Source organism: Microtus oregoni, unplaced genomic scaffold, assembly GCF_018167655.1.
Source record: "Microtus oregoni isolate MIOR12 unplaced genomic scaffold, Mior012 000005F_ref0000423, whole genome shotgun sequence".
In the NCBI taxonomy this organism is placed as follows: domain Eukaryota; kingdom Metazoa; phylum Chordata; class Mammalia; order Rodentia; family Cricetidae; genus Microtus; species Microtus oregoni.
In genome coordinates this window covers 37111518-37134162 of record NW_024543064.1, presented here as the reverse complement: position 1 = coordinate 37134162, position 22645 = coordinate 37111518, and the positions used below count along the sequence as shown (strand labels likewise).

Below are 22645 nucleotides of genomic sequence, written 5' to 3'. Positions count from 1 at the left end.
AGCAAAAATTTTAACTAAGAAAATTCAGTGGACTTCTTAAAATATGAAAGAAAGTTACTTCCTCTTTATAAAATGGCTATTTTGTTTCTACCATATAAGGAAAATTAATCTATCTTTAACTTTTTCTCTGTGTAGTATTAATAAATACATCAATTGATTCCACTAATGGAGGCTTTGGAAATCTGGCAGGCAAGAATTCTACCACTGAACCACCAATGCAGAAATCTGGAACTATTCTCCATTTCCCTAAACTTTGGAGAAGAAAGCAACCAGATGAAATTTGCAAAAAATAGAAAATAATATCAAATCAAGCCTTAGAGAAGACAATCCTGCAAAAATAAATAAATCTCTGGGAAGATATCATCATTATATTGAGCATTCTTAGCATAAAAGTCAGATTTGCTAATAAAATCATCTCAGAATGCTACATAATACAAAGTAAATGCTTCCCCTAAAATGCATTTATTGTTTGCTTAGGGTTAAAAGATTATGGATGACAATTGCAGCTGGAAGACAGTTGCTTTAGACAAATGTAGATCTATCTGATTTCTGCAATTTCCCACTCACATTTTTACTGGTTCTGAATTTGCTTCATTTATGCAGGTGTAATGGATGAAGAAAGACTACTCATTTACAGACTCGGTGTTGTGTTCATATGCCTCCTTCATATGATAACACTGCGGGCAGGTATGAATCTCCCACTTCCCTTCATGGACCTTATAAATATCAAGTTTGTAAAGAAAGAAAATGTTACAGGCTCTTTTGCCAACTTGATGAAATCTATAATAACTTGGGGACAAGCCTCCGGTACACCCATAGGAGATTATATTAAGTAGGTGAACTGAGGTGGGAAGACTCTTCTACTATGAGTGGTTCAGTTCTCTGGGATGGGATGCTGGATTGTATGAAAAGGGATGAACACAAGCACTCATTCCATCTTTGGTCATTTATAAAACCAGTTCCAATTATAGAAAATGTTTTAATTTAAGATCTAAAACTCAGAAACAGATTTTTAGATTTAAACACAGGCAATGACTTTCTGAATAGATCTCCAACAATTCAGGAAATAATGCCAGGGTTGTATGAAATTAAAATGTCTCTGTACAGGAAAGAAAACATCAATTTAATGAATTCATACAGTATAAAAGAAAATATTTTCTAACTCTACATTTGACAGTGGATAATATATAGAATACATAAAGAACTCGTAAAACTATATATCAAGAAATCAAAAAATCCAATCAATAAATAGTCTAATTAAATAGAAAGTTCTGAAAATAAAGTATAAATAACCAATAAAGTTATGAAAAATTTTAACATGATTATCAGAGAAAAGCAAATTAAATTACAATATGATTTTATTTACCATTGTTAAAATGCCAATCATTAAGAAAACAGATGAATGCTAGCAAAGTGTAGAAAAAAGTGTGTTATACAGTACTGGTCACAATCTAAATTAGTTTAGACACCATCGATATCAACATGTAGGTTCTAAAACAAATCAAAACTAAAGTTCATCAATGATATTATTGAGTAGTACCACCCTTGCATATTTATTTAAAGGATTCTTTTTTTTCTTTTTTTAATCAATTAAATTTAAAATTAAACAATTTCCGCCTCCTCCCAGCCTCCCACTCCTCCCCCCCCCATTCCACTCCCAGTCCTCCCACTCCTCTCCCTCTCCCCCCACTCCTCTCCCCCTCCCTCTCAAGTCTGAAGAGCAGTCAGGGTTCCTTGCCCTGTGGAAAGTCCAAAGTCCTCCCCCCCCCCATCCTGGTCTAGGAAGGTGAACATCCAAACTGGCTAGGCTCCCACACAGCCAGAACATGAAGTAGGATCAAAACCCAGTGCCATTGTCCTTGGCTTCTCAGCAGCCCTCATTGTCCGCCATATTCAGAGAGTCCGGTTTTATCCCCTGCTTTTTCAGTCACAGTCCAGCAGGCCTTGGTGAGCTCCCAATAGATCAGCCCCACTGTCTCCATGGGTGGGTGCACCCCTCTTGGTCCTGACTTCCTTGCTCGTCTTCTCCCTCCTTCTGTTCCTCATTGGGACTTTGGGAGCTCAGGCAAGTACTCCAGTGTGGGTCTCTGTCTCTATCTCCATCCATCACCAGATGAAGGTTCCGTCCAGATGGAATTCCTCAGCCTATTTAAAGGATTCTAAGTCAACATACTGCATTGTTACTTGTACACCCATGTCCACTGCACCACTATCTATAGTAGCTATGGAGCTGACCTTTGTGTCCATCCATAGAAAAATACATGACGAAAAGGATATTCAACTATATAATAGAACAAAATGTCATTTGAAGGAAAATAGATTCAATACATTGATGCAGACAATACATTTTAAGCAAATTAGTTCAGACAAAGAAAGACAAATACTGCATGTGTCTTTAATTCGTGAGTCCTTATAGTGGCATTTCAATTTTATTTTAATAAATAAAGCTTTCCTGAATTTCAGAGAGCAAAACAGCCACACTAGTCAGCCTTACAGACCAGGCTGCAATAAAACACACCTTTAATCCCAGTGCATGCCTTTAATCCCAGAACTAGAGAGGATTATAAAACAGGAGGAGACAGTTCTCCATCTCAGTCTCATTCTGAGATTCCTGGAGGCAAGACCACCATTTCAGAATGAGGTTGAGGTAAGAGCCAGGGGCCGGCTGTTTTGCTTTTTGAATCTTCAGGTTGAACCTCAATTTCTCTCTCTAAGATTTTATTAGTTGTGTTTCAAGTTCTCCATTTTAGATAGATATCAAAAGATGTTTTTGTAAATTTATAGCATGAAAATAGAAGTCAAACTAAGGGGTTGAAGACAACAACAGGAGGAGAAGAGAGAGAAAAGTATTTCTCCACACATCCCATCACCCTTGTCACAAGTCAAATTTACCTATTATTTGTGTCTCTAAACTGTTCCATTGAGATCTCTTCTTATGGACCAATTTGAGATTATAAGAAAATTCACTGAATATATACAATAAATTTTGAGATCTTGTAGAGATATTCTATACTTAACGGGGTGTGGAAGCAGAAATTTCCCTAAGAAGTTCATAGATATACTGTGTGTGTGTGTGTGTGTGTGTGTGTGTGTGTGTGTGTAATACAGAAGAGGCTGTGTGTTTCAGAAGGATAGGAAGAGCTGTATAGTGAATGAGAGTGGTAGAAATGATGTAAATATGGTATATATAAAGAAAAAAATTAATTTAAATTTTTTTGTTTCCTATATTCTCTAAGTTTTTTATTTATTACGGAACTCTTTAACTCTTTTTTTTAGTTTTACCAGCAAGATACACTCACTCACACACACACACACAAACACACACACATGCATACATACACACATGAGCATGCACACACACACACCCTACTGAGTACATTTAGTGGTGCTCATATGTATGGGTATTTAAACTGACCACTTGGGAATGAATAGCCTATGAGGGGCTGATTCATGGAGAAGACTGGTTCTTCACTTTCTTGACCACCATTGATTTTTTTTTTTTTTTGTAGCTCTTTATCTAAGGGTGAATGAAACCTAATGAGATTCCTCGCTTCCACAATAGCATGCCAACCTGCATTGCCATTACATGGGTCCTGTTTAATTGACCACATTGTTGAGGTTTCATGGGCACAGTTACCCTCTCATAAGGAAAACACCATCTCACAGCGAACATCCTAGTCCTCTGATTTCTTTTTTTTTTCTTTTTTCCTTTTTTTTTATTTTTATTTTTATTTTTTTAATTTATTTATTAAAGATTTCTGTCTCTTCCCCGCCACCGCCTCCCATTTCCCTCCCCCTCCCCCAATTAAGTCCCCCCCCCCAGCCCGAAAAGCAATCAGGGTTCCCTGTCCTTCTACAGTTATACCACCCACATTCTGTGATGTCCCTTAAGCCATGTGTGTAGGTGTTATTTTGTAGATGTATTAATTGGAGCTGTGCACCCCATAGTTAGTTGTTCTTTGCATTTTGACAAATTGAGAATTTCAGTAGTAGTTTCAAATGCTTTAAAAGGAAGTTTTGCCTTTATATTCAGTATATTTGATCATATTATTCTCCCTCCCAACTCCTCTCAAATTCCCATACATCCTTTACCTACCTGCATCATTCTCTTCTCTCTCTCTCTCTCTCTCTCTCTCTCTCTTTCTCTCTTTTTCAAAAAAAAGTCAAACAGAAATGACTCAATCAGCAGAGTTCTTGCCACAAAAAGTTTTGTATAATAGGAGAAAACTACACTTATATAGAGATATGAGGATATGTCTTTTAGAATACAGTAATACATTATACTAGTTTAGGAAAATGGCAGTAGTAGGTTGTTAAAAACAAATTTGAACATGCAGTAGATAAGAATTTTTCAAAATAAAAAAGTTAAAAATAATTCAAGATTGTGAAACTTAAGCATAAAAACAAACACACACAAGAGCTCATTACAATTACAAAATAATAAATCATAGAATCACTCAGAGAAAGAATGAAATTGAAAGAAAGAAAAGTTAACTACTGAGCTGATATAAATTATCTTAGGAAGTCATATAACAGCAATAGAAATTATACACATTTCATAAGGGAAATAGTTTGATGAGCCACCATTAAAAATATGTAAAATTAAGATTTTTTTTCAGGTATGCTGAGGGAAAATGACCCACAACAAAAGCGTGTTTGTGTGTTGAAGAAAGCTTTTACATTCTGGTTCTTGTTTCTCTTCCCAGAACGATTCACAGTGACTGGATTGGAGGGTCCAGTCTTGGCTCCATTTGGGACAGTTCTTGAGCTCAGCTGTCAGTTGTCACCACCACAGAATGCTCAGCACATGGAGATCCGTTGGTTCAGAACCCACTATACACAGCCTATTCACCAATACGAGAATGGCAAAGACCTGTTTGGAGAAATTATTCCCAAATATGTGGAAAGAACAGAGCTGCTGAAAGATGCTATTGGAGAAGGGAAAGTAACCCTTCGGATCTTCAATGTCAATCCTGATGATGACGGGCAGTACCACTGCTTCTTCAAAGATGGCAAGTTCTACGAAGAGCACATCACAGAAGTCAAGGTCATAGGTAAGCACGGATTCCTCTAAAACTAATTTCTAACTTCATTAAGTTATTTACATAAAAAATGTCCACTTATAAATTATGCAAGATTCACTTATAAATTGAATCTTGGATGGTTTTGTTGATTTTTCATAATCTAAAAACTTAACACAGTTGTTTTGATTTAATAAATAGCAGATATTTTACTGAGAGAAAAACTAAACAAAACAAAGAAGCCTATCATCACCAGACTTCTTTAGAACAATAAGTCTGCTTATTAGAACAATAGTTGATAATTGTGTATTATGATCTCTCCATGTTTACATCTGGTGCTGTCTCTTTTCATTGATTATAACAATTAAAGCCTTGTAGAGTTTTGACTATGCTTATATCTACAGACACTGGATTTAACAAGGAGGAAGAGTGGTATTCTTTTTCTCTTTCCAGCCACTATACACTACTGATTTCCCTTTGTTTATAACCAGCTGGGAGCTCTCAGATTCAGATTATTGTCCATCCTCCTACTACCAAAGGTGTGATAGTGGAGTGTCACTCCAAAGGTTGGTTCCCACGGCCTCACTTGGAATGGAGAGATAGCAGAGGAGAGATCGTTCCAGCTAAATCAAAATCCTATTCACGGGATGAAGACAAATTGTTCAATATGAAGATGACCCTTCTCCTTCAAGACAGCTCCCTCAGGAACATCACTTGTTGCCTTTGGAACCCTCTAATAGGCCAAGAGGAAAGCACAAGCATTGTTCTACCAGGTAAAATTCGTGTAATCACTCTTGAAATAAGTTTTGCATAATTTGTGCTTGAAACAAAAGATGTGTATTTTTTCACTTGGTTTCAGTTCATTACTTTCCCTTAATTTTATTTATCATCTGATCTGTTGTCTGATTGATTTCCCCTGCTAAATTCATTTCTTTCACCATTTTCCTAACACTGGAGATTTTAGTATGTGAGATCCTGTTTTGTTTTGTGTTGTCCTAAGAGTAAAGTGTTGTTTGATATTTTTGATGTTTGGCTAAATTGCTACTCATTTCTTAAAATGTTTTATCAACATTGTTCATTGTAAAGAATATAAATGCTGAGAAACACTTAAAAATATTCAACATCCTTATGCATCAGGTAAATGTAGATTAAAGCTTCTTTGAGATCTCATCCCAGTCAGAATGCTAATGTTAAAAATAAGAATGACAAATGCTAGCATGGATATGGAGGAAGGGGGAAGCTTAATTGCTGGTAGAAGGATCGAAACTGGCAAAACCACTATGGGAACCAGTGTAGAGATTCCTCAAAAAGCTAAAACCAGATCTACCTATGTTCTTTTCATGGATACTTCAAAGACTCTATAAATACCATTATAGAGACACTTGCTTACCCATACTCATTATTGTTTTGTCCACAATAGTTAGGAAATGGAAACAACCTGGATTTTGAAATGTATTTACATAATGGAATATTATTCAACTATTAATAAAAATCAATTAAAGCTGTTTTTATTACTATGGTTCTGTAGTATAACTTGAGTTAGATGTTGTAATACATCAAGCATATGCAACCAACAACAAATTTTGATGTGAAGAAAAAGGCATTGGTAGTAATGTAAATTGTTCTAAGCATTATGGAAATAGGGATTGTGGCTTTAAAAAACTCCAATAGAAATTGTAAAAAACTACAATAGAAAAAAACATGCTAGAGAGATGGATCAGTAGTTAAAGCACTTGTTGCTCATGCAGAGAACCCATGTTCAGCTCCTAGCACCCACATTGTGGCTCACAACTATCTTTAATTCCATTTCCAGGAATTCCAATATCTTCTTCTTACCTTCATGAGCACCAGGCATGCACATAGTTCATATACATACATATAAGCAAAGCACTCATACACATAAAATGAAATAAATATATCTGTTTGAAAAGTCATTCAAAAACTCTACAAATAGAACTACCATATATGAGTTATAATCCAGATGTACTACTTATATATGTAGAAAAAGGACTCTAGAATTACTTGCACATCTATGTTTATTTCATCACTTATAACAATGAAATTGTGAACATGCAAATGAGTAAGCAAATGTGATATGTATTTTACTCATCCATAAAGAAGAATGTAATTGCATCACTTGCTGGGAAACATGCAGCTAGTGATCACATAAAGTGAAATAAGGCAAATTCAGGACAAATACCACATTTGCTGTCATTTGTAGAAACACACACATAAATAAAAGCAGAGGGGATAATGGGATAAGGACTAAGAGTATTGAAAGGAATGGTGAGAGAAGAGGAAGGGAGGGAAATATAAAGCCTGTGATTATGAAATTATCAAATTATGAAACCTGGATCTAAAGGCCATGAATTTAACCAATGTTAAAAAGAAATTATATCAATATATGGTGCAATACATCTTCTTGATGCACTGTTCCCTTTATCCATATACAATATAATATATTTTAATAGAGATAAAGAAATATTCTTAATCTTATAAGTTTTTATTGAATCTCCCTCTTCCAATGTAAGCATCCACGCTGTCCTAGTTTGCCTTCTATGACTATGATAAACACATGACAGAAAGCAACTTGGGGTGAAAGTTTGATTGGATTTACACTCCCAGGTCATAGTCCATCATTAAGAGAAGTCAGAGCAAGAACTCAACTAGAAATAGAGGCAGAAACCATAAAAGAAAGCTGATTACTAGATTGTTCTCCATGACTTAATCAGTTTCCTTTCTTTCTTTCTTTCTCTCTTTCTTTCATTTGTTCATTCTTTCTTTCTTTCTTTTCTCAAAACAGGGTTTCTCTCTGTAGCTCTGGCTGTCCTGAAACTCACTTTGTAGATCAGGCTGGCCTCTACTCACAGAGCTTTACCTGCCTCTGCATCTGCTTCCTGAGTTCTGGGCATTCTTTTTTTCTTATTCAACCCAGAACCAGATGCCCAGAGTTGGCACTGTTCTAGGTTATTCCTCATCAATCATTTTCTCTCTCCTACATGAGTCATTAATCAATAAAATGTCTCAGAGATAGGTCCATGGGTCAGTCTGATGAAGGCAATTCCTCAAACTGTAGTATGGAGAGGCGGCCTGCGTTCCCGCCCAGCTCCTGCACAGCTAGCTTTACACACGAAATAACAACACACAAATTGTATTCTTTAAATACTGCTTGGCCCATTCTCTCTAGTCTCTTATTTGCTAATTCTCACATCTTGCTTTAACCCATATTTATAATCTGTGTAGCACCACGAGGTGATGGCTTGCCAGGAAAGATCTTAACCTGCGTCTGTCTCAGAGAGGAGAGGCATAGCGACTGCCTGAATCTGCTTCTTTCTCCCAGCATTCTGTTCTGCCTACTCCGCCTATCTAATTTTCTGTCCCATCAAAAGCCAAGGCAGTTTCTTTATTAACCAATGAAAGTAACACATAGACAAATGACCCTCCTCCATCACTCAAACAATATCCTTTCCTCCAAGATTACTGTAGTTTGTGTCAAGTTGACACAAGAACTAACCAGCACACCTGCCTTTTCATTGCTTCTGCTCTCTGTGCTTGTAATTTTACCATCATTCAATGAGAGCATTGTCATTGCATGTGTCCTAAGAGTTCAGATAGAACTGAAGCACAGATTTGGAAATGACTGTATTAGCTCCCTGGAAACCTGTGACATCCCTGTGGGGAAAGAATTTTGATTTCCCTCTTACATTATAGTTAGGGATTTCATGAGACAAAAATGATGGAAAAACTTTTAGTCTTTGCACCGACCTCATAGAAATTTGCACATATGATACTTTTCATACAGTTCATATATGCCTCTCCAAACTGGCCTAAATTTACAATTCCAAGATTATAGGATTGGAGAAGACTTGGATATGGCTCTCCTGTTTGGGTTGATTCAAACATTCTGAATTATCTGGGTTGTAAAATTTGTGGTTTTCTATTTCAGATGAAATATTTTCTTGGAATAGTATTTGGTGGTTGATTGTGACTGTAATTCTTATTATGATGGCAGTCTTCATCATAAGTCACAGTTGTAAACTACATATCATGGAAGGTAAGTATGTTTTCAGGAAGAGAGAATCAAAATGGGATAGGAAGAGAAAACTAACACTGTATGACATTTTATTTGGAAGAGTGTCTGCAAGAATATTATCATGGGTCATACATTAGACATATATATTTGTCCATAAAAGTCCCTCTCTTGCTGATAAAAGATTTTTGTGAATGCCTCAATTTATTTGCATCAGTCAAAATGAAACTTCCTATTCCTGTGATGATAGATACAAAAAATTGGAAAGTTTCTTAATATTCAACATTTGTACATCCTTCTCTTTTGACTTCTTCGGAGTTCCATTGGGCTCATTGAGGGTAGAAAGTAAAGATCTAAACTTAACATTGCAGAAATGGCTGCATAGTTTTTATTCAATACAACCCCAGGGAAACTGAACCTATAGGGAGAGGTATACCAGTTGAACTATCAGATGATCTGTTTTCCCAGGAGGAAAAAAAAATGCATTCCTTTTCAACAGTGTTATACTTGGAGGAAGTGAACTTGGAAAGTCACAAAAAAATTAAAATACACATATACAGATGTTCATGTTTTAAAGATGTGCTAATTTTAATAACCTTGAACTGACAGATTCCCTTATAAGCAGCTCTATCTTTTCGGTGCATATTCAAGATCTTTGGAAATTCTTCCACATGCAGCTTAGTTGTTAGTTAAGGATTTGGGTGTCAGCACTTCTATGTTTCTCTCCTATTCCTTGACTTCCCATTTTATTCCCAGCTGAACTCCCTCCCTGAGCTCTACTATCTGAAGTAAAACACCTGGCATTCTCCCAAAGTGCATCTAACTCTTGCAGCACAAAGCCAGACTTGCTACACTTATTTTCTTTATTGCTGTTTGGCAAAAGTAAACTCACACTTAACTTGTTCACTTCTTGACACAATCTAGTTTTTTAAAAGAAGTAGGGCTTTGTTGTTGTTTCCCTGCACCACTGCATGTCCTTCTTCAGAATCTCAGACCCCTCTTGAGAGACTTGTAGTTAGAGACTCTTCTAAGTAGAATTTCACCACCCAAATCCCATCCAATTATTAAGGCTTTATCTCTGGTGCATGTTGAGCCAGCAACATTTTACTCATCTTGTCTTCAAAGTGCTTCTTAGATCTTATAGTAGAACTTAGTCATATCATTGTAAGATGCTAGCAATAATTGAGGCTTAACTATTGACAAACCTTACTCCAAAAGTCTTACAAGTAGTAAGTATTGTAAGCTGTGTTGTATATATTTAACTAAATATTATTACTAAAGAATTATCTATTAAAATTATGAACAAATATAAGATTTATTAAATGTAAAGGTTAAATATTAAAATAGCAAAATTAAATTTTGAACCTAAATCATATGGATACTAATGCTAGGTAAAAGACAATATAAGTCACACAAATACTCATATCTTATACTATATTTATTTAGATTTGACTGTGTCTATAATTTCCTTGCAGAGGAATGAATACTACCTAATTGTGAAACACTTTCTTGTTTTATACTTTTTTTATTTAAAAAACTTTTTTCATTTTATATGCTAACAAAAGTTCCCCCTTCCTCCTTTTCTCCTGCACCCCACTTCCTCCCTTCCCACCCCACCTCCTCCCTTCATACCCCCATCCACTCCTCAGAGGAGGTAAGACCTCCCTTGGAGAGTCAAAAAAGTATCAAGGTTGAGCAAGATATCCCACCATAGGGAAGGGGTTCCAAAAAGCCAGTTCATGCACCCAGGATAAGTCCTGGTCCCACTGCCCGGGCTGCCACCAACAGGTAAATGCACGTAACTGTCACCCACATTCAGAGCGCTAGTTTGGTCTAAAACAGGTTGCCCAGATGTGGAACACTTTCATGAAGAGAAGACAAGCTGAATTCTTCCAATATGATATACACTAAAAAATATTTTAAAGGTCCTTTCATCAGTAAAATTCTTCATTATTTAAAGCCTTTTATTTGACAAGTTACTAGATTGAATATTGTGCTTTGGGGCATTTTCACTCTCATTAACCCTTTGACATCCCTCATAATCCCACTGAATATCTTCTTCACAGGAAATACCCCAGCTACTTTTATGTTACATTTTTGTTTTGTTTTGTTGGGTTTTGAAATCCATTGACTTTAATTTATGAGACGTTATTTCCTGAAGCATGGGAAACTTAACAGTGGCTACATCACTGAAGAAAGTTATTTACCCTTCTCTAGCAACTACCAGCAGCCAGCCACTCATAAGTGTGTGGGGGTTAGGTCTTTTAGGAGAAGAAAAAGCTAACAAAAGTTATTAAGACAGATATCTAAAAAGGTGAAATAGAGGAAAGTGATGTAGACAAGAGCAGAGCAGAACAGAGCTGAGATGTCCTGCTCAAAGGATCTGATCTATTCATAAAAATCAAATGGAACCTGAAAATTGACACACCTCATGCTGGTTTTCATCCAGACTTGCTCACGTTCTTTTCCCACTCCTGGGAATTCCACCATTAGGGTTAGTCCTGTTCTCATTGCTGAGTGTTTCTTTGGTTGACTACATTACCGATACTTTCCTAAGACTATCTTCAGTGCTTCACAGGTGGAATTCAGATCTGGTCACACCTGTGAAAAATCCTTCCAAATTCAATTGTGAATGTTAGCTTCATTTTCATGCAGTTCCTGAACATTACTTGGAATCTGTGTAAAGATTCATCTCTCCAGATTTTCAGCTCAATGAATAATGTTCAGGCCTGATTCATGGTCCACTTTTTTTTATAATCTCATAGTGTTCTGTTTATGGATTTTAGTGTATAGTTCTATATCACTTTAGCATGATTCACCTAGGGTCTTGAGCCACTGAACCACTATGTCTTTTTGAAATGGCATCTTGTTTCTGCTTTATTGATTGTCAGTGTTCAAGCATCCTGTGACAAGTGGAGAATGTTTCCTTACTTCTTTATTACTGCTGTCTCCCTGGGCAAGCCCTTATTGCCTACCTGTATCCAGCACCCTTCAGATCACAATCTTTCTATTTTTCCTAGATTATCTCCTGGAGAGCCAGGCTGATTGTGTCTGAATGGCAAGGACCATCTTCAGGCCTCCTGATGAAATTCTTATATTCAAAGAGTTCAGATCTCAGGCAGTTAACAGTTCTTCAGAATTATCCAATTCCCAGCATCTTTCAGGCTCAGATAAAATGACAATGACAACCATGAACATCATATTCTGTTCTCTACCCCACTGATGGATAGATGAGAGAAAGACAAACATGATCTGTCTTTTCTAAGTATGTTTGTCCTCCACCCAATATCATCTCCATCCTAAAATCAACTGTGCTTTTTGTTCCTGTGGCCAACACTTCTTTGATCTTTTACTTTTTGGCCTTAGCACTGTTTGAAATATAGAAAGATGACATTAAAATGTAGACCTTACCCTTTTTCCTTAATTTAAAGTTCCCACCAACAAATAACCAGTGATTTGAACACTCTCTTTCCTTAGGTCACTGTTGCACATGCCGCTCCCCATGCTTTGTGGCCATGGTGATAACCGCTATTTCTGTTGTTACACTTGGATTACTCTTCTTCAGTTTGAACAAAAAAAATAGAGGTATGTGATGTAAAGAAGATGGTATATTTCTATAAATCTTTTTCCCCAAATGCCTAGTCACAGCTTAGTCAATAGAGACTTATATCAGTCTGAATTTAAAGACGATAGGTTCTGGAACACATCATGATGTTTGAATTCCAGTCTCGGGAGTTTTATGGGTTTAAAGACACAAAGTAATGGTACATCTGCTCCTGAACAGTTTTCTTCAGTTTGGTAATATTATTTTTTTCTTTTTTTTTAAATATTTATTTATTATGTATACAATATTCTGTCTGTATGTATGCCTGCAGGCCAGAAGAGGGCACCAGACCCCATTACAGATGGTTGTGAGCCACCATGTGGTTGCTGGGAATTGAACTCAGGACCTTTGGAAGAGCGGGCAATGCTCTTAACCTCTGAGCCATCTCTCCAGCCCCGGTAATATTATTTTTGACATCACCACTTTACTTAATAAATTAATTTGATCATCCCATATCTTTAGGATAGATATATAATATCTCACAGGGGGAGATAATAATCCAACAGAGTTTAAATGTCTTAAATGACAGATTTCTTCTTGCAATTGATGTCCAAAAAATGACTTGCTCCTCAAAATTACCCACATTTTCTCAGATTTTTTTCCTCAATTTCATGATGAACATTAACACCCATAATGGACTCCTCTTCTCTTTGAGAAGGAAGTTGAAATGGCAATTGTGAAACTTTAGAGATAGCTGGATGTAACTTATTAAAATGTGTACTCTACTTTACCTTTAATTTGCACGATAAAGCATTTAATTAAAATAAGTGCAACTATGCATGAAAAGCCCCACTGCAGAAGTCTTAAATTAGAGGACATTTTTATATTGGTTAGATGGGTTGAAGGCACAAATTGCCTTAAATAAAATTAAGCTGAAAGAGAATTTTGCAGTCATCTTACACTGTGGGTCTACTACATCCACACATAGGCAAATATCTAAGACATTGTGATTAATTAGTCATAAAAGACAACTACTTTACCATCCCATTTTTATCATTATATTCCCACTATTCAATAGTGTACAAGTTTTCCAGCTTTTTAAAAATATTTTTTCTGGTTATCAACACCATGCAGGTATAAAATAGAGTTGCAAGTAGAAAAGTTGTTTGATAGATTAATGTTTCAGTTTGTGAGATTAAAAAGAATTCTGGAAACAGATGGTACTAGTGGTCACATAAAAATATAAACACATTCACTATTCAAATGGAGAAGATAAAAATTGCTAGCATAGTAAAACTGATGTATGTCCATTTTAGCATAACAAATAAATTTAGTGTTAATATCATTTAAAAATTAAAATAAGTCATTGATTGCTGCAAAGTATTTTAGAAAAAAATTAACAAATAATTTGTATGTAAAACATTTATTTTTCACTAGAAAGTTAAGATTAAGCTTCTGTTAACTTTTCTACTATTTTATCAAAGACTGTATATTTATATTGATGAAACACAGCCCCGAGTGGTTGAAGTGCATGTTGCACACTAACATTTGCATAATGCTACTATGAACATAAAGACACAAGTATTTCTTCTAGATTCTGATTTTAATTCTTTGAAGCTGTATACTAAGAAGAGGAACTTCAGAATACTATGATACCTCTGTTTGCACACATTTAATGAATTATTATTCCATTTTCCACAGTGTTCATTTGACAGTTCCACAATTCAATAATGTATAAGTGCCCCAGCTTCTTTTTGGAATATTTTTTATTTAATTTTTAAATTTCATGTTAGATTCCAAGTACAGTTCTCCCTCCCACCCCTCTTCCAGGCTCCCCTTGCCTCCTCCTGCCAGCACACATCCCATCCACTCCACCCAAAGGGTAAGACCTCCCATGGAGAGTCAACAAAGTCTGGCCCATTAAGTTAAGGTAGGATCAAGCCCCTTCCTCCTGCATCAAGGATTGTAATATGAACAGGGGCTCATGAAGGGCCTGCTTGTTGTTTAGAGTTTCGGCCAGGTACCCCACAACTGTTTAGCCCCAAAGAAAATCACACATAAGTCTCCATAAATTATAAGCTGATTGGCCCATTAGCTGTAGCCTCTCATTGGTTAACTCTCACATCTTGATTAACCCATTTTTCTGATCTATGTTAGCCATATGGCTCAGTACCTTTTTCAGTGGAGCTGATCACATCCTGCTGCTTTGGTGATCTAGGCAGGAGTGGGAGGAATCAACTTCCTCCTTCCCAGAATTCTCCTGTTTACTTTGCATCATTCCTACTTCCTGTCTGGTTTTCCCACCTATACTTCCTGCCTGGCCAATCAGTGTTTATTTAAAAAATGATTGACAGAATACAGACAGTTCTCCCGCACCAAGGGACTAGCACAAGCACTCCATCTCACCTTAGGGAATGGACTCCAAAAAGCTAGACCATGCACCAAGGATAGATCCTACTTCCACTGACAGGAGCCCTTTGGAATAACCAAGCTGCACAGCTGTCTCCCACATGCTGAGGGCCTAGTTTGGTCCTATTAGGGCTCCACAGCTGTTGGTCTAGAGTTCATGAATTCCTCCGAACTTGGTTCAGCTGTCTCTGTAGATTTTCCTGCCATGATCTTGACCTTCCTTGCTCATGTAAGCCCTCCTCCCTCTCTTCAGTTTTTTTGCTGGGGCTCAGCCTGGTGCTTTGTTGCAGATCTCTGCATCTGGTTCCATTAGTTACTGGATGAAGGCTGTATTATGACAGTTAGGGTAGGCACCAATCTGTTTAGGGAGGAAGGCCAATTCAGGCACCCCGTCCACTATTACTAGGGGTCTTATCTGGAGTGGTCCTTGTGGATTTCTGGGATTTTCCCTAGCACCCAGTTTCCCCCAATACCTTATGTCTCCTTCTATCAAGACAGCTCTTTTTTATTGCTCTCCCACTCCATCCCTACCCAACCGGACCACTTTGTTCCTTCATGTTCTCATCCCCTATCCCCTTTCCTCTATCACCTCCCTTGCCCCCAGGTTACCCAAGAGATCTCATCTAATACTCCTTTCCAGGGCAATCCATGCATTTCTCTTCGGGTCCTCCTTGTCATCTAGCTTCTCTAGAACTGTGGGTTGTCGTCTGGTTATTGTTTTCTTTACATCTAGTAGCCCCTTATAAGTGAGTACATACCAGGTTTAACTCAAAAAAATCAGTAGTCTGTTATGTAAATGGACCAAATTTTCTTTATTCATTCTTTGGTTGAGAGGCATCTAGGTTGTATCCACGTTCTAGCTATTACAAATAATGCAGCTGTAAACATAGTTGAGCAAATGTCTTTGTGGTATAATTGATCATCCTTTGGGAATATGCCCAAGAGTGGTGTTGCTGGGTCTTAAGGTAGATTGATTCCCAGTTTTCCGAAAAACCGCCATACAAATTTCCAAAGAAGCTGTACAGGTGTGCACTTTCATCTTAATCCACATCCTTTCCACCAAAAGGTGTCACCAGTGTTTATGATCTTAGCCATTCTGACATGCATAGGATGATATCTCAAAGTCATTTTGAGATTGTAGTTTGAGTTGCGATCCTGTATGGTATTGTTTTGCCTATTCTGGGTTTTTTGTTTTTCCACATGAAGTTGAATGCTGTTCTGTCAAGGTCTGTGAAAAATTGTGTTGGGATTTTGATAGAAATTTCATTGAATTTATAGATTGCCTTTAATAAGATTGTCATTTTTACTGTGTTAATCTTACCTATCCAAAAGCATGGGAAATCTTTTCATTTTCTGATATCTTCTTCAATTTCTTTCTTCAAAGACTTAAAGTTTTTATCATACAGGCCTTTCAACTGTTTGCTTAGACTAATCACCAAAGTATTTTGTAATATATGTGGCTATTATAAAGGATAATGTTTTGTGATTTCTTTCTCAACACATGTGTCACTTGTATATAGGAGGACTACTTTGTTTTTAAGTTAGTCTTGTATCATGCCAGATCACTGAAGGTATTTGTCAGGTGTAGGAGTTTCCTGGTAGAATTTTTGGAGTCACTTATATATAAATACATACTATCATATTACCTGCAAATAGTGAAAGTTTGCTTTCTTCCTTTCCAATTTTTTATTGATTTTATTGAGCTCTACATTTTTCTCTGCTCCCCTCCCTGCCTCTTTCCTCCCCTCCAACCCTCTTTCAATGTCTTCATGCTCCCAATTTACTCTTGTCTTTTTCTACTTCCCATGTAGATTAGACCTATGTTTGTCTCTTTTGTGTCCCCATTGTTGTCTAAGTTCTCTGGAATTGTGCTTTGTAGGCTGGTTTTCTTTGCTTTATGTTTAAAAGCTACTTATTAATGAGTACATGTGAAAAATGTCTTTCTGTGTCGGGTTACCTCACTCAAAATGGTATTTTCTAGCTCCATCCATTTTCCTGCAAAATTCAAGATGTCGATATTTTTTTTCTGCTGTGTAGTACTCCATTGTGTAAATGTACCAGTTCCTTTCCAATTTGTAACCCTTTGATCTTCTTTGTTTTCTTAATGCTCTAGCTAGAACTTCGAGTACTTTATTGAATAGATATGGAGAGACTGGATAACCTTGTCTGGTTCCTGATTTTAGTGGAATCATTTGAGTTTCTCTTCATTTAGTTTGGTATTGGTTGTAAGTTTGCTGCATACTGCTTTTGTTACATTTAGGTATGTTCCTTGTATTTGTGATTTCTCCAAGAGCTTTCTCATGAAGGGATGTTGGATTTTGTCAAAGGACTTTTTTAGCATCTAATGAGATGATCAGATTTTTTTCTTTCAGTTTGTTTATATGATAGATTACATTGACCGATTTTCATATGCTGAAATATCCCTGCATCTCTGGGATGAAGCCTAATGGTAGGCCTCAGTCTTGTGGTGATTCATAGATTAATAGAAATGGGTTAATTTAAGATATAAGAGTTAGTTAATAAGAAACCTGAGCTAATAAGCAAAACATTGTTATAATTAACATAGTTTTGTGTGATTATTTGGGTCTGGATGGTGGGGAAACAAAAAAAAATGCAGCCTCCGTCTACGGAAAGTAGGTTTTTTAAAAATTATTTCTATCTGTCTTTTACATCATGTATCTTGATCCCATCCATTTTCCCATCTCCTCACATCCATCCTTTCCCACTATACCCCCAGAGTCCCCAGTAAAAGAAAATTTAAAATAAGAACTAGGAAAAAGTACTAAAGGAAAAAATTTTTAAATCTCATCATGGAAGCTGCAGTGTGATAGTGAGTCATGCAGTAAACCTCTTTGTCCATGTATCTTTATTTGTAAGTGTTCATTGCAAAGACATTGGTCTGGTTCAAGGCCTCTGATTTCTACTACACTGTTGATGCTGGGCTCTCACTGGGACTCTTCCTATATGTTGTCCTGTGTTATGGAGATCCTGAAGTTTTGAGTCTGTGGACCATTTCTCTTCACATCTCCAGATGGTCATAGATGGGGTGGATGATGGGGCAGGCCAAGTCACAAACATGTATTTGGGCCTGGGCATCTGTAGGGTTGGTCTGCCAGATGAGAAATGGGGACAGTTCTCCCACGCTTACAATTTGGTACTGGCTCACCCACACCTAAGCTAACAATGTTGGTTTTCCTGCTCTTATGACCACAGGGACAGCTCTCTCACCCGCCCCAGACTTTGATGGGTAATTGCTGAGGGTGGGGTGAAGGGTAACTCTCACCCAACCATACATCCACAAGACAGATGGGTAATGGGGACACCTCTCTCATGCTTGCAATGTGGGAGCTGGCTCACCCAGGAATGTAGATTCTAATCAACATAATTATGCAGCAATGAAACAATTACCCCTAATTTTTGACATGGGGTGCTACCATTACAGAGAATCATGATAAATTTGAAGATCTGAGAAGGTTTTCCACTCTAACTAGAAAATATATTTTTCATGGATGTTTATGCTATACATGAGCATACTACTTTTGAAAGTTATAATATACCTTCAACTTCAGAGAGTCTTTTCATTCTAAAAGCACAATAATTCACCATACCCTTTAGAAGACCCTGGATTCTTGGGCTCTCTCACCACTTCAGACTCTGGCCAGTCAAAACATGTGTCAAGCTCCTTTGAATAGTATAATGTACATCTGTTTTCTTATAGATTCCTCCAGGTTTAGCCCAAGAACATTCATTTTTAGATTAATCCATGTGACTCAAACTATTTCTTCCCCAACTTCATATATTCAGAAATACAGAACAATTGGCACCAGAAAGGTGAATCGATCTAAATCTGTAATGCGGCCTTCCTTTCTATGCTTTGAACTTCCTAATTCTTGCATCTCCACCCAGTCTTTGTTTCAGATGCGCAGTTTGACTTGGATACTATGTGGTTGGATGACATGACTATGATCCTGAGCATGCTGATGGTGTTTGCCGTCATGCTTATTTTCTCTCTCTACTTCATACTAAGAGGTAAATGTCATGGGGAAGGTGGGGAGCTCAAATAATGGCTGTCTAGATATCCAGGAAATTGACTTCCTGTTCCTTATGTTTTAATAGCTGGATTAAGAAAGACAACAAGAGTTATTTAAAGAATTCTAAATCAGAACCTTCTTGGGACTCCTGGAGCCTCTATTAGCCCCAGTATTAATTCTTTCAATGCCAAGGACATATTGCTCTGACAGTACATTAGGACAATTGTCCCTGATAAACATGGAAAGCCCACTATGGTTTCATCCATTCATTCTCTGGAGCTTCTGGATACTGGGCTCTTTGCCATGTTTACATAATTTCTTCACATTTGGTTTCAAAGTTTGAACTATTCTATCAGAAACATCCTCACTTTATCCAGACAATGCATGCAGATGGCCACGTAGTAAACTCTCTAAAATCACCTGTAAAATATTTCTCCATTAAGTTGATTAACTTTGGTATTTCTTACAATGACGGGAAGCTCACTAACAGAAAAGTGGGATCAGTGTTGTAACAACAATGAATACGTGAGTGTGGCATGCTTTGGAACTGGTTTCTGAGTGCAATTTGGAAAAGTTTGGAGATTCTGGTTCAAAAATCTCTAAAACATTTCTAGGGTGATTCAGATGGGATCTGGGATTCTTACTGAGGATAGCAAAGACTGTGCTCATAGGTGTTTGGGGAGAAAAGGAACTCTTTTGATATCAGGACCAGAGAAGTCATGTTACAATCTGTCATTGTTGACATTTTGTGAATGTACTACTGGCGAACTAATTAATTTTGCAGAATAAATGTTACTGCAGTGCTTTACTGTGGCATGAACTAATGTCCGCCTTTTGTCATTCACAGGTAGACATATGAAAGAAAGCAGAGCAAGTTTATTTTTGAAAAATTGCAGTTTGTGCAAATAAGAATGGGACTTGAAGTTTTGGCCAAGAAAACCATGGCACTGAAGATGCTGGGGTCATTAGACAATGGAGAATTACCTTGAATGCATCTCAGTAATAGGCCACACCCCACACATCACCGACTGAGGGTATTAACTCACAGAAGTGTTTTAGAAGAAATCTTCAGGGTAACCTGTGAACCCAGGGACATAAGAATAAATATCCTTACTTCCTTTAGTCCAGGCATACAGAGACCTCTGCAGACATTATACAAGAGGGTGTACTTATTATTTGAGCTTGCAACATTCTTTGGTGCCACACATGTGATGCTGTTTGGGGCACTGTTACATTAAGTTTTCCTACGAAGATGTGAACATCTATTCACTCCATATTGAGCATCAGGCACAGGCCAAATAAAAATTCCATCCAAGTCCAACATGGTGAGGCACTGAGATTGTTGGTACTTGAGGAACATGAGTAGTAGGCTGCTCACAAGTCCATGAGTGGTCCCTGAGCAGCTTCATCACAGCAAATTCCATTAATGACAACCTCATGAATGTTGCATTAAGTAGCCCCTATTCAGTTAAATTTTCCTTTCTTGTATATTCTAGAGTCTCCCAAAACTATTGTAGCAAGGGTGCGGTAGGAATGAAGGAGGCATAGCTACAATCTCAGATAAAAAGCCTCCTTCCTACGTCTACTGCTGAATGTCAACATCATTACCAGCACCACAGACTTTGCGACCCTCTGTATTGTCCAGGTGAGATCTCTCAAGTTTCCTGACCCAGTCACCTGCTATATTACTTCTCTGTCTATACATCAAGGACCCCACACATCCCTGAAACCATAATCAAAAATAAAGCTTCTTTCGTAAATCACTTTAGATTGTGGCATTTTACCACAGTAATCAAAAGTAACTAATAAAGGTGTTGATTACCAAATTACCAAAGAGTTGGGTATTGCTGTGAAGAATCCTACCCTGCTGGGGTTTGGAGAAATGTGAAAGACTTTGGAACTTTGGACTAGAAAAGTACATGAACCCTATAGAAAGAACTTAGCAGGCCACTCTACTAGGAGCCTGGAAGACAGTGCTAAGATAAGTGTGTTTGAAATAGGCCCAGCTCAACAGCTTCCAGGGGAAATAAAGTCTCTGAAGACAACTGGGCTAAAGGCCATTCACAGAACATTTTGGCATAAAGTCTGGCTATCTTCTGTCCACATCCTGCTAATTTTCATAAGGCTGAACTTAGAAGTAATGGATTCATTTCTTTGGCATAGGAAATTTCAAGGAGTCATAATTTTAGAAATCTATCTCTACTTTTCCCAGAAGCTAACAATTGCCAGTAACTCCAAAACTAAAGATAAAATTTCATGTCCAGTCCCCATTACTTGCTGGGGTTTGGTCTGGTTTAGGCTTGCATAGGTCTTTCTCAGGCTGTTAAAATTTTTGTGAGTTAGTGTATGTAGCTAACCTGCTGTATCAGAATATACTGTTTCCTTGCAGTTATTCACCACTTCTGGCTCTTACATGCTTCTATAGTGATCCTTGATCTCTGAGAGGGAATTGGAGTATAACAACCCTTTAAGGCTGACCATTCCTTGATCCCTGAGAGGGGATTGGAGTATACAACCCTTTAAGGCTGACCATTCCGTAGTTGTTTATTGCCTCTACCTTGTCCAGTTGTGAATCTCTGTGCTATTTATTGTCTACTACAAATCTGAGCTTCTCAGGTGAGTTTTCAGAGATGCAGTGATCCATAATAACAAATCATTAAGCATTGGTTTAATGCTATGTCCATCTATCAGTATTATGGTAGTAGATTTCCCCCACCCCTGAAGTCTATATCCTGTTTAATCACTGGTTCTTTGCCTGATAATGGAGCCAGATATGCCATTCATCTTGTGGATTGGAAACTTAAATCCAGTGAATAAGCGGTTGCTTAATCTTTTGATGTTTGCGCCATTGTTACAGCAGCAGGCCTGCAGGGTTCGCAGCTAGGTATAATTAATGATTGCTTTTACCCTCTGGTAGCATACATGGTACGTTCCAGAACTATGAAAGCTAGCTAACATGGAAGGAACTTTCAGATCTGAGCTGAAAAGACAGCTTGGTCATTAAAGACTACGGCTCACGTTTACTGATTGCTTTACTCTCTCTACATTGAAACTGTTTTTATCGTTGTTTAAGGATATATTCTAAAATAGCCAAGCACCTATTTTTTATTTCATTTAGTTTCAGCATCATCTTGAATACTATATTTGGGTCCATTTATATTTCTGATTGATGTGTTTTAAGGATTTTTTTTCACTTTTAATTGTGTGTATATTTTGTCCATGACTGTGTTCGGGTATGTGCATGTGAGTGCATATTGAAAAAGAATCTTGGAGAGGGTTTTGAATTCTCTGGAACTGGAGTTTACATGGTTATGGACCATTTAACATGGGTACTGGGAACCAAACTCTGATTTTCTGGAAGAGCAACAAATACTCAACTACTGGGCCATCTCTTCAGCCATTCTCATTGATATATTTTAATTCACTCAGGAAATATATAGACTTTGTGATTCATTTTATGTTCACTAATTTGCCTTTCTATAAATCTGGTAGTTATTATTTATGGTGCTATTATATTTACTTTGATACCATTTTATGAAAATTGCAAAAATAATACATAGGTAATATAATTTTAGAATTTTTAATAATTAAGAAAACATTTTATTTTGCT

The 22645-nt window shown here is 37.1% G+C and overlaps 1 protein-coding gene across 1 annotated transcript; it reads left to right on the top strand.

Moving 5' to 3' along the window:
* The first annotated feature begins 608 nt into the window (after positions 1-608).
* On the top strand, positions 609-20744 carry LOC121447864 (putative selection and upkeep of intraepithelial T-cells protein 1 homolog). Its single transcript, XM_041651139.1, has 6 exons — positions 609-687; positions 4707-5054; positions 5513-5794; positions 12529-12636; positions 18911-19033; positions 19883-20744. Exons 1-6 carry the CDS (start codon positions 609-611, stop codon positions 19942-19944), a joined length of 1002 nt encoding a protein of 333 aa, XP_041507073.1. The 3' UTR covers positions 19945-20744.
* Positions 20745-22645: the final 1901 nt, after the last annotated feature.

Coding starts and splice junctions, on each gene's coding strand:
- LOC121447864 (XM_041651139.1), top strand. CDS start 609: ATGGATGAAGAAAGACTACTCATTTACAGACTCGGTGTTGTGTTCATA. Junction 5,055..5,512: donor CACAGAAGTCAAGGTCATAG/GTAAGCACGGAT, acceptor GTTTATAACCAG/CTGGGAGCTCTCAGATTCAG. Junction 5,795..12,528: donor CACAAGCATTGTTCTACCAG/GTAAAATTCGTG, acceptor CTCTTTCCTTAG/GTCACTGTTGCACATGCCGC.